Genomic DNA, 13,681 nt, shown 5'->3' on the forward strand with positions numbered 1-13,681 from the left:
ACTGGCACCGTTAATGCATTCGCAGTGTCCCCCGGTTCCATTTTATTAATTGGTCATTTGGCACCCCATTTTGCATCCTTTCGCTTCAACCACAACCAGTGGCTCCTTCTCAGCAACAGTGGCAAGTTCTTTGACTACGGTCTGTTGGGCCTGTCCTCTGATCCCCACTTTCTTAAGCAGCCTTGTAGTGGAATTGGAAACAAAGCCCCTGCAGCCCACTTCCACCGGGAACACTTTCGTTGTCCATCCCCGATCTTCAGCCTCCGCTGCCAAGTTGGCATTCCCAATATTATTTCTTTCAAATGCTTTGTTAATGGCCTCTTCCCAAGGTACAGTCAACTCAACTATGAGGACTGTCCTACTGGAGCTGGACCACAGAACCATGTCCAGCCGCAGGTTGGTCGCTGCGATTTCCAAGGTGAAAGTAAGTGTGTGGTTTAAATGAACTCGCATTTCCCAATCCCTGGCAATACTCAGCAGACCTGAATCCGGTTTTCTGCCCCTCCCGAATAAAGGGTTGCCTTTTTAGTGAGTTAGCCTGGGCGTTTTGGGTGATGGCATTTGCTGCCACTCTCTTGGTCTCTACTGCTGCAGCAAAGCTCTTTAGTACTTGATTGTGGCGCCATGTGTATCTCCCCTGTGTCAAGCTCTTCTTACAACCCACAAGAATATGTTTAAGGTTTGCTGGAGCTGCACATAGGTGGCAGGCTGGATCCTGTCCACACCAAACATGCAGATTTGCTGGTGAGGGCAGCACATCATATTTAGCTCTTATGATAAAACTTGTTTGTTTCCATACTCCACAGCTCACTCCAAGTGACTTTTGCCAAACCAAGCCCCCCTTTGCCATGTTGAACTGGTCCCATGATGTCCCTATGTCTGAGGGATGCCTTTGCATCTCCTACCGCTGTAGTTGGGTTCCATTTCCTCGCAACTGTTGGAGCAGCATCTCTTACACAGGGATCAAAGATTCTTTGAGCGTCATCTCTAACCTTGTTTTGGTGCATTTATATTCCTCCACAAGGCTTGAAATGGGAAGAGAGAGAGCTCCATTCCCATACAGCCCTATGTTGCTAAGGCATCTTGGTAGCCCAAGCTATTTCCGCACTTGTGTACTCGCCAATCTCTCCAGGTTCTTGGCGTGAGACACAGTGAGCTCATACATTGAAATTGGCCACATCAGGCATGGCAACAAGCCAAATTGGAAGCACCAGAGTTTCAGCTTCCCAGGAAGAGCTGTATTATTGATTATCTTGAGTCCACTGGCTGTCTCTTGCCTGAGTTGTTCGACGTCTTTAAGGTCTGCGGTGTACCACCATCCAAGGCTTCTGATGGGCTTTTCCGCGACTAGTGGTATAGGCTCGCCCTTTATACAGAAACTGGCGTTGGTAAGCCTGCCCTTGACATAAAAATGCAGAGGATTTGCTGGGTTTGACCTCCATTTGTGCATCCCTAATTTTCTCCTGGAGCTTATCCAGCAGCCGCTTTGTACATGCTTTGGTTGTTGCGATGGTTCTCATGTCATCCATGTATGCCCTGATTGGAGGTAGGCGGAACTCATTTTTCAAATGCTCTCCTCCAACCACCCAGCGTGATGCCCGGATTATTATTTCCATTGCCATTGTGAAAGCCAGTGGTGAAATTGTGCAACCTGCCGTTGTTACGTGTAGACGTGTATATATATTTTTATTGTTGTGGTTTTGCTGTTTCCTTGTTCTTTCTCATGTTCTAAACCTGTTTTCTCCTGTTTATCTGTAGTCAAGGAGTGTATATATTTATATTTTATTTGTGTTATTTTCTTTGCTAGCTTAGCGGACTAACTAGTTAGGTGGGTACTCCATTTTGTTTATTATTTTGGGCCTATTCCCCCTCCTGAAGTCCTGTTTGCTTCCTCATTATTGTTTGAATGCTCTCTTTTTGCTACTTATTATGGAGATGGCTGAGCAAACTGAAAAATAAACCTTTGTTTTAAGAAGTCATACGTTGGGTCTGTAAACTGAACTTTCTCTTGCATTTTTATTCTAATCTTTTTTTTATTTAATACTGTTACTCCATCTCTTAGACTGCCATTAACACTCAGAACGTAACACCATTATGCCAACCTCCAGCTGTTGCCACGCGGTGGTACTATCCTGTGTGGTAATACAGAACTGGAGATCCTGAAAATATGCCTTAATCAGCTTTGTTACCTGCTCTGGAACGTGGAAGAAGTCAAAGGCTGTCCACAGCAGCTCACGTGGCATTGATCCAAAGGCATTGGCAAGATCTAGAAAAAACACATGCAGGTCTTCTCCTTTTTTGCCATTTGCATCCTGTGACAGATGATGTTATCATGTTCCAAAGAGAAAGCCCCTATGCCTGCCTTCTGAACTTAAGTGTCAATGAAGTTGATATTCTTAAAAAATCCTAAGAGTCTATTGGCCACAATGCTGAAAAAAATCTTACCTTCCACATTCAAGAGGCTAATTTGGCGAAACTGGTCAATAGTTGAGTTTTTCTCCTTGGGGATCAGTATACCTCCTGCCCTTCAGACCATTGGTATCACCTGCTTTTTCCATGCCACAGCCATTAATCTCCAAAAGTACTTCAACACTCCAGGGGCTTTCTTGTAGAGCCTGTATGGTATACCGTTGGGTCCAGGAGCTGAAGCTGATCTTGCCCTTTTACTGCACTCTCAACTTCGCTCCATTTAGAGGGCCTTGTGTCCATCTGATGTTCTGGTAGCTGAACTGGTGGCATGTCCTCTGGAATGGAGATTGGCTCATGCCTCTGATTGTCGGAATACATTTTCCTTAGGTGTTCCTCAAGATCTGTTATAGGTACTGTACGGATCCCAGTTTTCTCCTTGCTAAAGATGCTACTGATAAACTTGTAAGGATCTTTGTAGAAAGCGGTCCTGGTTCGCTCCTTCTTCTTATGTTGCTTTCTCAAGCTCTCTGCTCTTCGCAGCGAGGCCAGGTGACTTTTAATATTGCCTTGTAGTGCCTCTAGGCCCTTCGTTTCCTCTTTTGTGGCCTTTTTCCACTGTTTCCTCAGGTTCCTCATTTCTCTCACAAGTCTGTCAATTTCTTTTTGTCTCCTGGACTTGGGTTGGCCCGTTGTCTCCTTCTGTGACCTTGGGTTCTTGCTTTTCACTCCAAATCTCTCCACCCCATAGGTGTATGTGATCTCCCCATCTTCTCCAGTTTTTTTTTGACATCTCCTTTTTGGCCTGCTAAAAGCTGGATGAGATCTGAGTCAATGGTTGCCCATTCTTTGTTGCAGGATTTAGGCCAAAGTATCTGAGGTCTTCAATCCATTTTCCTTTCTACTGCTTGCTGCGGCTGGGTAGTCTCCGTGTTGCTTATTGCTGGTAAGTTTATGCCCAGTTGGTCTTCGTCTGGTGTTCTGACCCTGTGGGCTGTGGTGCTTGTCCCTTAACTGGTCTTCACTCGACTGATTTGCCCTACCTCTTGTGAAGTATTGGTCAGTGCGAGGCCCCTCACTAAGCTCTCTCAGGCACTTCTTCCTGCCCTGATGGATTTTAAGAAAAGGTTGAGAACCACTGGTCTATATGATATGCTTTAACATTAGAACATTATCTATATACAGAGACTAAAATAGGCCATTCCGCGATTTTAATGGCTTGAAACTATACAAATGGCCGATCTAGTCACTGTCTACATACAAATGCGTTGAAGTCTCTACTGAATGCATACATTTAAATCAACTAAAACCGCAACATGTAGTGTTTGCAAAACCTTTAATAAATGTAGATTAATGCAGTCAAACGCTGTATGAATGACGTAGATGTGCCATCTAGTGGCTGTGTATGGAAGTCTCTTGAGGCTACAGTATTCTTTACTTTTTGTGTTCAATTATTGTTTAATGAATTATTGCTGATTCAAATTAAATTAAAATTAGGCCTCATATAAACTGCTCAAGGGGTGCCATTTGTTAATCTCATTTTATTTGACATTAGCATAAGATATTTGCACAAAGCATCAACCTCTTTTATTAAATATTGTTTAGGTGACTGTTAAACTAATAAACATTTGAACTGATGTTTCCGAAATTGCCAGTCAGAATTGGGTAGTTATTATAGTTTGTCTTTGTGTTGCGAAGTGAAAATTATCTATTTTTGGCAAACAGTTGCTTGTTTTTAATAATGTAACATTTAATTAGTAACAATAAAGGCTATTTTGGGGGATTGGGGTTGGGCGAGGGTGCGTGCAGTCTTCCTTCTTTTTTGTCCTTGGCTGATCCGAATTTTTAGCTCATTTAAAATATTGATTGTTCCCCTCTTATATTTTTTCAACAGATCTTTTGTGGAAAGTTTCAATAGTTTGTGTTCAGAGAAGCCATGGGTGACGAAGTTGAGTTCGGCGGGTTTGATATACCTACATTTTGGTAGACGTGTCCTTGCTGAACTGACACAGCTGAAACAGGAGGACAGACAGCTGGAGGCGCTTTATGATAAGGTAAGTTTATTTGAACCTCTTTGAACAGATGAGGGTAGAACCATGGGTGCACATTTCATTTAACAGTAGGGAGGGACAATAAACATAAAATTTCTCAAGAGTAATTTTTGAAGGGGACACAAATAATAGTCAAAATTGTACTTCTAAAGATATGTGAACACAGAGGAAAGCCTTGCTAATTTGCTAATATCATTATTGTAGCATGGAGACTGCGTCATTATGGTTACTTTCAAAGTTTCTCTCTGGCTAATGAAAAAGCTGATTTTTCTTCAAAACTATTTATTGCAAATGTTTTTTTAAGTTGTTTACAATCAAGCCATCAACAAGAAATGTATACAGATTTGGAACATGTAGAGCAGGGCTATTCAATTAGTTTGTCATGAGGGCCAGTTCATGAAAAGCATCCCAAATGAGGGGCCGGAGCAGTGTTAATTTTGACAGCAAATTTTGATTTAGTTTTAGTCATAGTCTTTTGACGAAAATGCAATTTAGTTTGTCACATTTTAGTCAACCCCATCATTTTAGTTTTAGTCTAGTTTTAGTCGACGAAATATGAAAAACATTTTAGTCGAATAAATATACATTATATTTAGTCTACTAAAATCTAAATGGTTTAAATCATTTACTTGGTGTAATTAAATGTTCCATAGAAAGATTCAACTGTTTTGACATAATTTACTTCACCTTAGAATAAAATTAAACCAGGTCATTACCTTTATTTTTCAGAAAATTCCAGTAACTAGATATGCATTGTTGGAACGCAGAGTATTAGACCATGAACGACATGTTCCAGTTCGTTCAAATCCATTTGACTCAATTGACTCGTTAAGTAGGGCATGTTCATTCAGTTCATTCAACCAATGAAACGCTCTGACACAGCTCACACTCAAAGGCTATTGGCTCATGGCATGCCTCTTTGAAGGAAGTCTTTGCTTGAGACGGCAATGAATGAGAATAGCTTTCAAAAAGACATATTATATAAATTGTATTACATTTCTTTAGTCATGCAAACATGTTACATATTTGGTTGGAATGTACAGTTCGACTCACTTCATCACTTCTATAATCAGTAGAGGACAGCGCTGGTTTCTTTTGGCTGACTCTGTTGCATTTCACGTTATGCAGCAGCTCGTGTTAAGTTAACATAGGCATATAAAAACCTTTGAGCTTGCCTTCGTAATGTGTTTTGGGGTGACTCGCCTGCAGTTGCGCTTCAAGTTTGCGGCGTTTTACCGGCGATCGTGAAGGAAAATAAGACGCTTTGTAAACCTCGTGGAGACACAGAATACATGTCTGTGCTTCCACTTCTCCCAGAGACTTCTCTCTGCCGTTTATATGAGATAAGCAGCACATGCGCGCAAACTGATGTCTGCCAGGTGGGACAAGAATATTTTCGTCTCGTTTTTATTAGTTGACGGAAATGTTAGTATATTTTTATTACAGTTTTCGTTATAATGCATTCATTTTTATTTAGTTATCGTCTCGTTTTCGTCAGTGAAAACATGTCGTTAACGAATACTTTTCGTCATAGTTTTCGTTAACGAAATTAACACTGGGCCGGAGAGATATGGCTTGCAATATGAGGGATGACACAACAACAATAAGAAATCTGTTAGATTTTTTCCCAAATTCCGTTTTTTCTGTTTTAATTTTTCTGCATCTTCGGTCCTTCACTATACAATAGTAATATAAAAAAATACTAAAATATACTACAGTATTCACTTATAAACTATATTAAAAACCTGCAGTAGATACAGTACGTTGAACCATACAGGGAAAAATAAAAATAGAAATAATAGAATCTTCCGTGATACATTTGCAAGATTCTGTGCCATTCCGCGTTATACAGCAAAATCTGTTTAATGCCTGAAATCCGTGATTCAATCTTGGGGCCGTGTATGTTGTATTTTTACATTTGTGCCCCATAAGACACCCAAAGTTTTTTCCTATATTTAAACATGCTGATGTTGTATGTTAAACTGCACAACAACAACATTGTTGTTCATTGGTTCATTGTAAGATGCCCAAGCAGGCCTTTCTACATTCAAACATGTTCATTTGTTGTATTTTGAAACTGCATAACAAAAGAGGAAAATTCAGTGAGTGAAACAACATTAACCTACACAGGCGCTATTCTCCGAGGCGCTATTCTCCACCCTTGCCTCTGTACTTTTGAAATGGTGGTCCTATTCGTGCTAGCAAAATGTCAGAAATGAAAGTAATAAAAGTTATCATCCGTCATTGTCCTGTTCACCGCGTCTCACAGGAGAGAAGGCTTGCGAGTCACGCTACTTGCCTAATGTCACGTGACTCCTGCTTGGTGTTGCTGCAGCTCGTGCTGAATGGAACAGGCGCGCTTCACTTCAGTACTGTAGGGTCTTTTCCCGACTGAACTAAATTTATTCTAGAGATTCTTTTTCACACTATGCTACTTGAAGGGGCGGAACAAATTACATGGAGGGCCGGGTTCGGCCCGCCGGCCGCCAACTGAATAGCCCGGATGTAGAGAGTGAGTAATTCATCACATTTGTTGTTTAATAAAAGCTCAACACACTTACCTGACACTGTACACCTGAATAATTCCTTCTCTCCCTGTCTCTCAATACTTTCTGTCTCTTTTTCATGTGATTGATACTGTGACATTAGTATTTTCATAAGTTCCCATTCTTTTAAAGAGCTCTGAACATGCAGACTTGCAGTCATATTATAACTGAACTGAACTCACATACTGCAATAAAAGTGAACAACTAATAAAGCTGTTTCCATTTTGTCTCTGTTGTCAAGACAGGAAACAAGTATAAAAACACACGTTAACAATGAGTCACTTTTAAAACCATACATCTACATTAAAGAGTGGTGGTTATTTTCCCATGTAGTGCACTGCCTCCGCCAACAAACTACAGTATGTGCATAGATGTACCATGTTCATGTTCGTTTACTCAAACAGTCAGTAACAGTGACAGATGCTTAAATTCTTTGTTGCACTCGTTGATGAGTCGCCTGAGTTTCAGTCAACTGAATGTTTAGCTTATCCGCCGCACACACACTGCACAAATTGATGCTGAGAAAACAACCTTTTCCAACTGAATGAAAGCTCTGCACCTTTTGTGGACAAAAGGGGCCTGAAATTTGCTAAATTCAAAGTCACTAAATTGTCACCGGTATGTGCACAACTGTGTGTGGCTAATTGTGGCCTTTAATGTTAACATTATGCCAGGTCGCCGCAAATAAAACAATGCATGGGAAACTGCTTCGGCGTGTTAATTGTAGTGTGTGACGCACTATGCAACAAGCTACTGTTAACAAGCTAACGTTAACTAGCTAAGCAACGTTTCAATCGCTAACATAGCAGATTCATGGAAAAATCTTGGTGAGATGAACGGGGAAAGAAGGCAGTGGGCCAAACCACTGTGAGGCACGGGAGAGGGAACTCAACTGTTTCTAAACTTAACGCATTTTTTGCGTTTGTATTTTTATTTCTACTTACACAATTATTTGAGGTATACATAAAAATATTTTTTTCAATAGACCGTGCGATTTTTAATGATTTTTGGGGGGAACAACCCTCGGATGGGGGGACGTGTCCCCTCCGTCCACCCCGGGATTTACGTCCATGGGTAGAACTTAATTCTAAAGGGCAAGATATGATCGTGCGTAGCCTCTACGCCAGGGGACGGCAACCTGTGGCTCTTCTGCCCTCCTGCTACGGCTCCCTGCAGTCTTTATAAGGCCCTGTTTATGCCTGGTATTAAGATGCGTTTTGGTCGATCAGATCACAAGTGGACGAAAGAGGCACATACCCGTTTACACCTGCTGCTGTAATCTGTCTATTTTGTCCACTTTTGACCACTTCTGTCCTGATTTCTTCAAGAAATATCTGAAAAGGCATACATATTCACCCAGCCACACACCCTGGCTGGGTAATGTATTTTATTACATAGATATTTATGTTTTATAGATATTTTATTCGAATAGACAAAATAAGTCCATGCAATGTACATATAAGCGCGACTGGAGATGACAAAAAAAACACAGAGAACGTCTTGGTTACGGATGTAACCTCGGTTCCCTGATGGAGGGAACGAGATGTTGTGTCGAACCGACAGAATGGGGTTTGTCTTGAGAACCTATCATCTTCTGAGTATTTAGAAAAGGCCAATGAAAATTGGCGAATGAAATTTGCATGCCGGGCTCCTCCCCGGATGTCCGGGTATAAGAGGGAAGCCGGCGTGCTCATTCATTCACCTTTGGTCTGAGGAGCCTAAAGCATCCTCCCCCGACCGCTTGGGTGGGCGGCCAGTGTTGTGGCATGAGGCATGTTGTGGCGGCCAGTGTTGTGGCATCTCCATCAGGGAACCGAGGTTACATCCGTAACCAAGACGTTCCCTTTCTGTCGGTCTCTCGACGTTGTGTCGATCTGAAAGAATGTGGTTCCTATGGAAAATGCCACAGCACTGAGCCGCGTCACAATCTCTGCGGAGCGACGTTGACTGGCCTGGGCGAGTCAGACGAACGCGCTAACGCAAAATTATGACCCTCCAGTGGAGTGGAAGGGGGTCCCAGAGCTTTACACAAAGTTGGGAAGCTCCCGTCACCGGCAGTCACGGGCGGAGGCCTAGTTCTCTAAATGGCGAGAAGCCGCCCGGCACCGTACGGGCCACTGGGTAAGCATTATTCCCCCCTGGGGGAAAACCGCTGCAGAGGCCACTACCTACCGTAGGGAGGAATAGTGGAGACACCACATGGTCTCACCATCAGGGGAGAGCTCATGGGAGGAATGTGCGGACTGCAGGAGTTAACCGCAAGGTGGGAGTCCACCTGGGGAGGTCATGGGTTGCCAAGGTGGGAACCATTCATGAGGATACATCAGACGGAACAGCCCACGGAGGGGGGTTACCACGTCTGGAGCACTAGGTCTGGTTAGAGCTATGTGGGAGATAACTCAACTGTTTCCTGGCCTAAGGGGGCAGGGCTGCTCTGCCCAGCCTGTCCCCTGGAAGGGTGCTTAGTGATGGATGGAATGCCTGTTCTTTACCCGAGGGGAAAGAAGTGAGGCGGGATCGCCACTGCTCCCCCCGGAGGGGGAAGGGCTTCCGCAGGCGTACGCCCTACCAGCTGCTGGTCCCACACCTTGCCAGGATGCGGGCTGACACCGGTTCCGCGCGTAGGTATTCGAACCTCACGGAGTTGTTGGGCATAGCCCAACCCGCAGCTCTGCAGATGTCTGCCAGAGAGGCGCCCTGAGCCAGTGTCGATGAGGGGTGTGCCTCACTCCCAACGGGCAGGGGCGAATAGAGATCGGTATGCCCTAACGGGGGCATCCACGATCCAGTGCGCCAGCCTCTGTTTGGAGACAGCCCTCCGTTCTGCTGACCTCCGAAACAGACAAAGAGCTGCTCAGAGCTTCTGGGCTCTGCGTGCGATCCAAGTAGAGGCGCCGTGCGCTTACTGGACACAACACGGATAGGTTGGGTCTTCCTCCCCGGTGGGGAGCGCCTGCAGGTTCACCACCTGGTCTCTCGGGAGAGTGGTGGGAACCTTGGTCACGTAGCCGGGGCGGGGTCTCAAGATAACGTGAGAATCCTGGCCCCGAGTTCTAGGCAATCTGTGGACACGGAGGGTGCTTGCAGATCCCCTACCCTCTTGGAGGTGAGCGCCATGTGGAAAGCCGTCTTTATCAGGACTGAGAAAGAGCGGCAACCCCGAGAGGCTCGAAGAGGGCGGGGCCTCTTGAGGCCCGCAACCTAGGTCGCAAGAGGGTACGGAGCGCGGAAGGTGGTCACCCTCTCGCGCCCCTTAGGAACCTAATGACCAGGCCATACTGTCCCAGAGGCTACCCAGCACTTGGGTCATGATGAGCGGCCGAAGTGGCTACATACATTCCCAGTGTGGAGGGGGAGAGGTTACTCCCCAGTCTCTCTTGAGGAAGGGACAGCTCGTACCCGACCGAGCAACTCCGCGGGTCTTCTCGCCGAGAAGAGGCACCACCTGTGGGTGTATAGCCACCCAGTGGCCGAAGCCCTAGCCTGAGTGACGTCCTAACCAGACCGGGGGTGGGTCACTCAGGATCTCCTCGTCCCGTCCAGACATGGAGACCAGGTTCTGCCTGGGATGCCGTAACGTGCCCCTTCTCCTGGGGAAGCAGTTCGCCAGGGGGGAGTCGTTGTCAGAGCCTTAGCTGCGAGAACCAAGTCCTGGTTAGGCCAAGGGGCGTAACTAGTACCACTTGATGCTCCTCTTCCCTGGCCTTGCACAGGACCTGTGCAATGAGGCTCACTGGGGGGAAGCGTACTTCCGCTTGTCCCGCGGCCAGCTGTGCGCAAGGGCATCCGTGCCAAGGGTTGCCTCGGACAGGGAGTACCAAAGCGGACAATGGGTTGAGTCCGGGGAGGCAACAGGACCACCTGTGCCTGGCCGAACCTCTCCCAAATGAGCTGGCGTCGACTGACGAGAGAGCGCATCAGCTGTCTGGTTCAGGAAACCTGGGATGTGTGTGGCTCGCAGGGAACTGATCACCTGCTGACTCCAGAGGAGGAGGCGCCGGGCGAGTAATGTTTAGCTGCCGTGAGCGAATCCAATGATATACGCCACAGCAGCTGTGCTGTCCGACCGGACCAGCACGTGCCTGCCCTGCAAGAGAGGTAGTAGCCTCCTCAATGCAAGTAGCACAACCATCAACTCTAGGCAGTTGAAATGCCAACGCAGGCGGGGGCCCGTCCACCGCCCCGACACTGCTTGCCTGTTTGCACACGGCACCCCAACCCCAAGAAGGTCATGGAGACCCCAGGGGGTTAGGGTGTGTCGGCAGAAAGCGTGTGACCATACGCCTGCTGCCGGTGTGCCACGCTCTCCAAGGAACTTGACTCTGTAGCCAGTGTTGGAGCGGTCGTATGTGCATCGACCCGAGGGGACCACCCCCGCCGAGGATGCCATGTATCCCAGGAGCCTCTGAAATTGTTTCAGGGGGACCGCTGACTGTCTGAAAGCTTCAGGCATTTCAACACTGATCGGGTGTGCTCTGTAGTCAGTCGCACTGCCTCTGGGAGGCCGCGTGGGTGCGGGCTTCCTCGTCGCGGGTCTCGCGCCCCCCTCGGGGGGTGAGCAGGGCCGCTCATGAGCACAGAGTCGAGTTCCCTAGCAAGAAAGGGGACGCTCTGCACCGGGGAGAGCTTGCTCTTCTCAGTTGACCTGTAGCTCCACCAATCTAGGTGCCAGAGCACCAGGTCCCTGTGTGTACACAACAGATCTTGAGAGTGCGCCAAACTGAGCCAGTCGTCGAGATAGTTTAGTACCCGCACACCTCCTTCCCTAAGGGGAATGAGGGCGGCTTCCACGACCTCCGTAAAGACTCGTGGAGACAGGGACAGACCGAAGGGGAGGACCCTGTACTGATATGCCCGTCCCTCGAACACGAACCGTCGAAACGGCCGATGTCGAGTGAGGATCGAGACATGAAGTACGCGTCCTTCAGGTCGATTGCCATGAACCAGTCCTGACACCTGACGGACGTCAGGATGCGCTTCTGCGTGATCAACCTGAAAGGCAGCTACTGTGTAGGTGCCTGTTCAGAACACACAGACCCAAGATAGGGCGCAACCCCCCGCCTTTCCTGGGGACAATGAAGTACAGGCTGTGAAACCCGCTGAACATCTCGGCTGGTGAGACAAGCTTGATCACTCCCTTCACCAGAAGGGTGGCGGCCTCGGCCCGAAGTACGGGAACATCCTAGCCTCTGACTGAGGTATATCGGATGCTGAACTTGGCGGGCGTGTGGCGACTGGATCGCGTAGCCGAGACGGATCGTCTTCCCTAGCCAGCCTGACAGTCTGGGAAGCCAGACAGGCTCCCAGAAATGAGACGGGGACTAAAGGTACGATCTTTTTCATCGTCCCCCCCGGGGGTGGTTCGATGGCTAGCATTACGGATTCCTTGCCGGGGGAGGTCCCCCGGGGAGGAGATCGGCTCTGCTGTTTTTCCTGCCTGGCGACTGCCCAGCTCAACGCACTGTCTGACTGAGAGTGCTGAGGGCTGGTGTTTATACTCGACATTGCGCTTCGCCATGACGCAACGTCGAGTTTGCCGTTCACCATCGTGCAGAGGGTGGGAGCGGCTGTGATAACCCAGAGAGAGAGGAAACTCTCCTTAGCGAGTAAGTGGGCGCTAGCCCCCCGGAGGGGGCCAGCAGGATCCGTCCCTATCCGACTTCCCAGCGATGTGGCTGGGGTCGGGCCCAATGGTAGCCTCGATCCCCCTGAGGTCTTCCCATGAGGGCCGCTTCACCGCGGCTGCTGATGGGGCGATGGTCTCCTCTTCGCTGTCTCCTCCAGGGGGGGCCTTCTGAGTGGGGGGCGCCAGAGCTGGAGGGCGTCGAAGAGGACCAGGGCTGCTGGGAAGCAGAAGGTGGACAGGACTCGACGGCCGAGGCGGCCGAGTCGCGGCACGGAGGACTGCTTCTTTACTGTCGAGAACCCTCCGGGGGAGGCCGCGTGTGGGTCTCGCGCCCCCCGACGGGCGGGGGTGAGCGGGGCCGCAGCGGCTCGACAGTAACACCAACCAGCCCCCCCTTGCGAGACCGGTGCGTCGAGAAAGCGGACCTTCTCGGCGTTACTCATCTGCGCAAGGATCGGCCAGAGGAGTTTCTCATGGACCACAAGTGTGGACATCGTCCGACCCAGGGCCCGCGTGGTCACCTTGGTCGCCCGTAGAGCGAGGTCGGTGGCGGCGCGGAGTTCCTGCATAAGCGCTGGGTCGGTCTTACCCTCGTGGAGCTCTCTCAACGCCCTGGCCTGGCAGGAGCCATAGCGTGGAGAGAGGAGGCAGCTTGGTCCGCCGCAATGTAAGCTCTCGACACCAGAGATGCCGAGACACCACATGCTTTGGACGGGAGTCTAGGTCGAGCCCCCCCAGGTGGCCGCCGCCTACGGGCACGAGTGCACCGCGGCGGCATACTCCACCTGGGGGACACCGACGTATCCTCCAGCTGTCTCAACCTCGAGGGAAGAGAGGGTGACAGAACTTTGTTTGACGTGAAACGTGCCGGAAGGGGCGTTCCAGGTCTTGCAAAGTTCCTCATGCACTTCCGGTAAACACGGCACTGGGGGCGGGCGCGGCTTGGAGCCGCGCTCAAACCCGAGGCGCCATGTAGCCAGCCGCGAACGCCGGGAGAGGCAGTGCGGGCACTGCAACCCAACACTCACGGCGGCCCGGGAAAGCATGGCCGA

At 48.5% G+C, this 13,681-nt stretch overlaps 1 protein-coding gene across 3 annotated transcripts in view; it reads left to right on the top strand.

The window, feature by feature from the left end:
• The window catches only part of myg1 (myg1 exonuclease), a 65,734-nt gene that overhangs the window by 23,730 nt on the left and 28,323 nt on the right, over window positions 1-13,681 (top strand). For all 3 annotated transcript variants that reach the window (XM_057361578.1, XM_057361580.1, XM_057361579.1), the window contains exon 3: window positions 4,301-4,460. In XM_057361578.1, coding sequence (XP_057217561.1) covers window positions 4,301-4,460 — 160 coding nt within the window. The remainder of the gene's footprint in view (window positions 1-4,300; window positions 4,461-13,681) is intronic.

This window comes from Triplophysa rosa, linkage group LG20 (assembly GCF_024868665.1).
Source record: "Triplophysa rosa linkage group LG20, Trosa_1v2, whole genome shotgun sequence".
NCBI classification, from domain to species: domain Eukaryota; kingdom Metazoa; phylum Chordata; class Actinopteri; order Cypriniformes; family Nemacheilidae; genus Triplophysa; species Triplophysa rosa.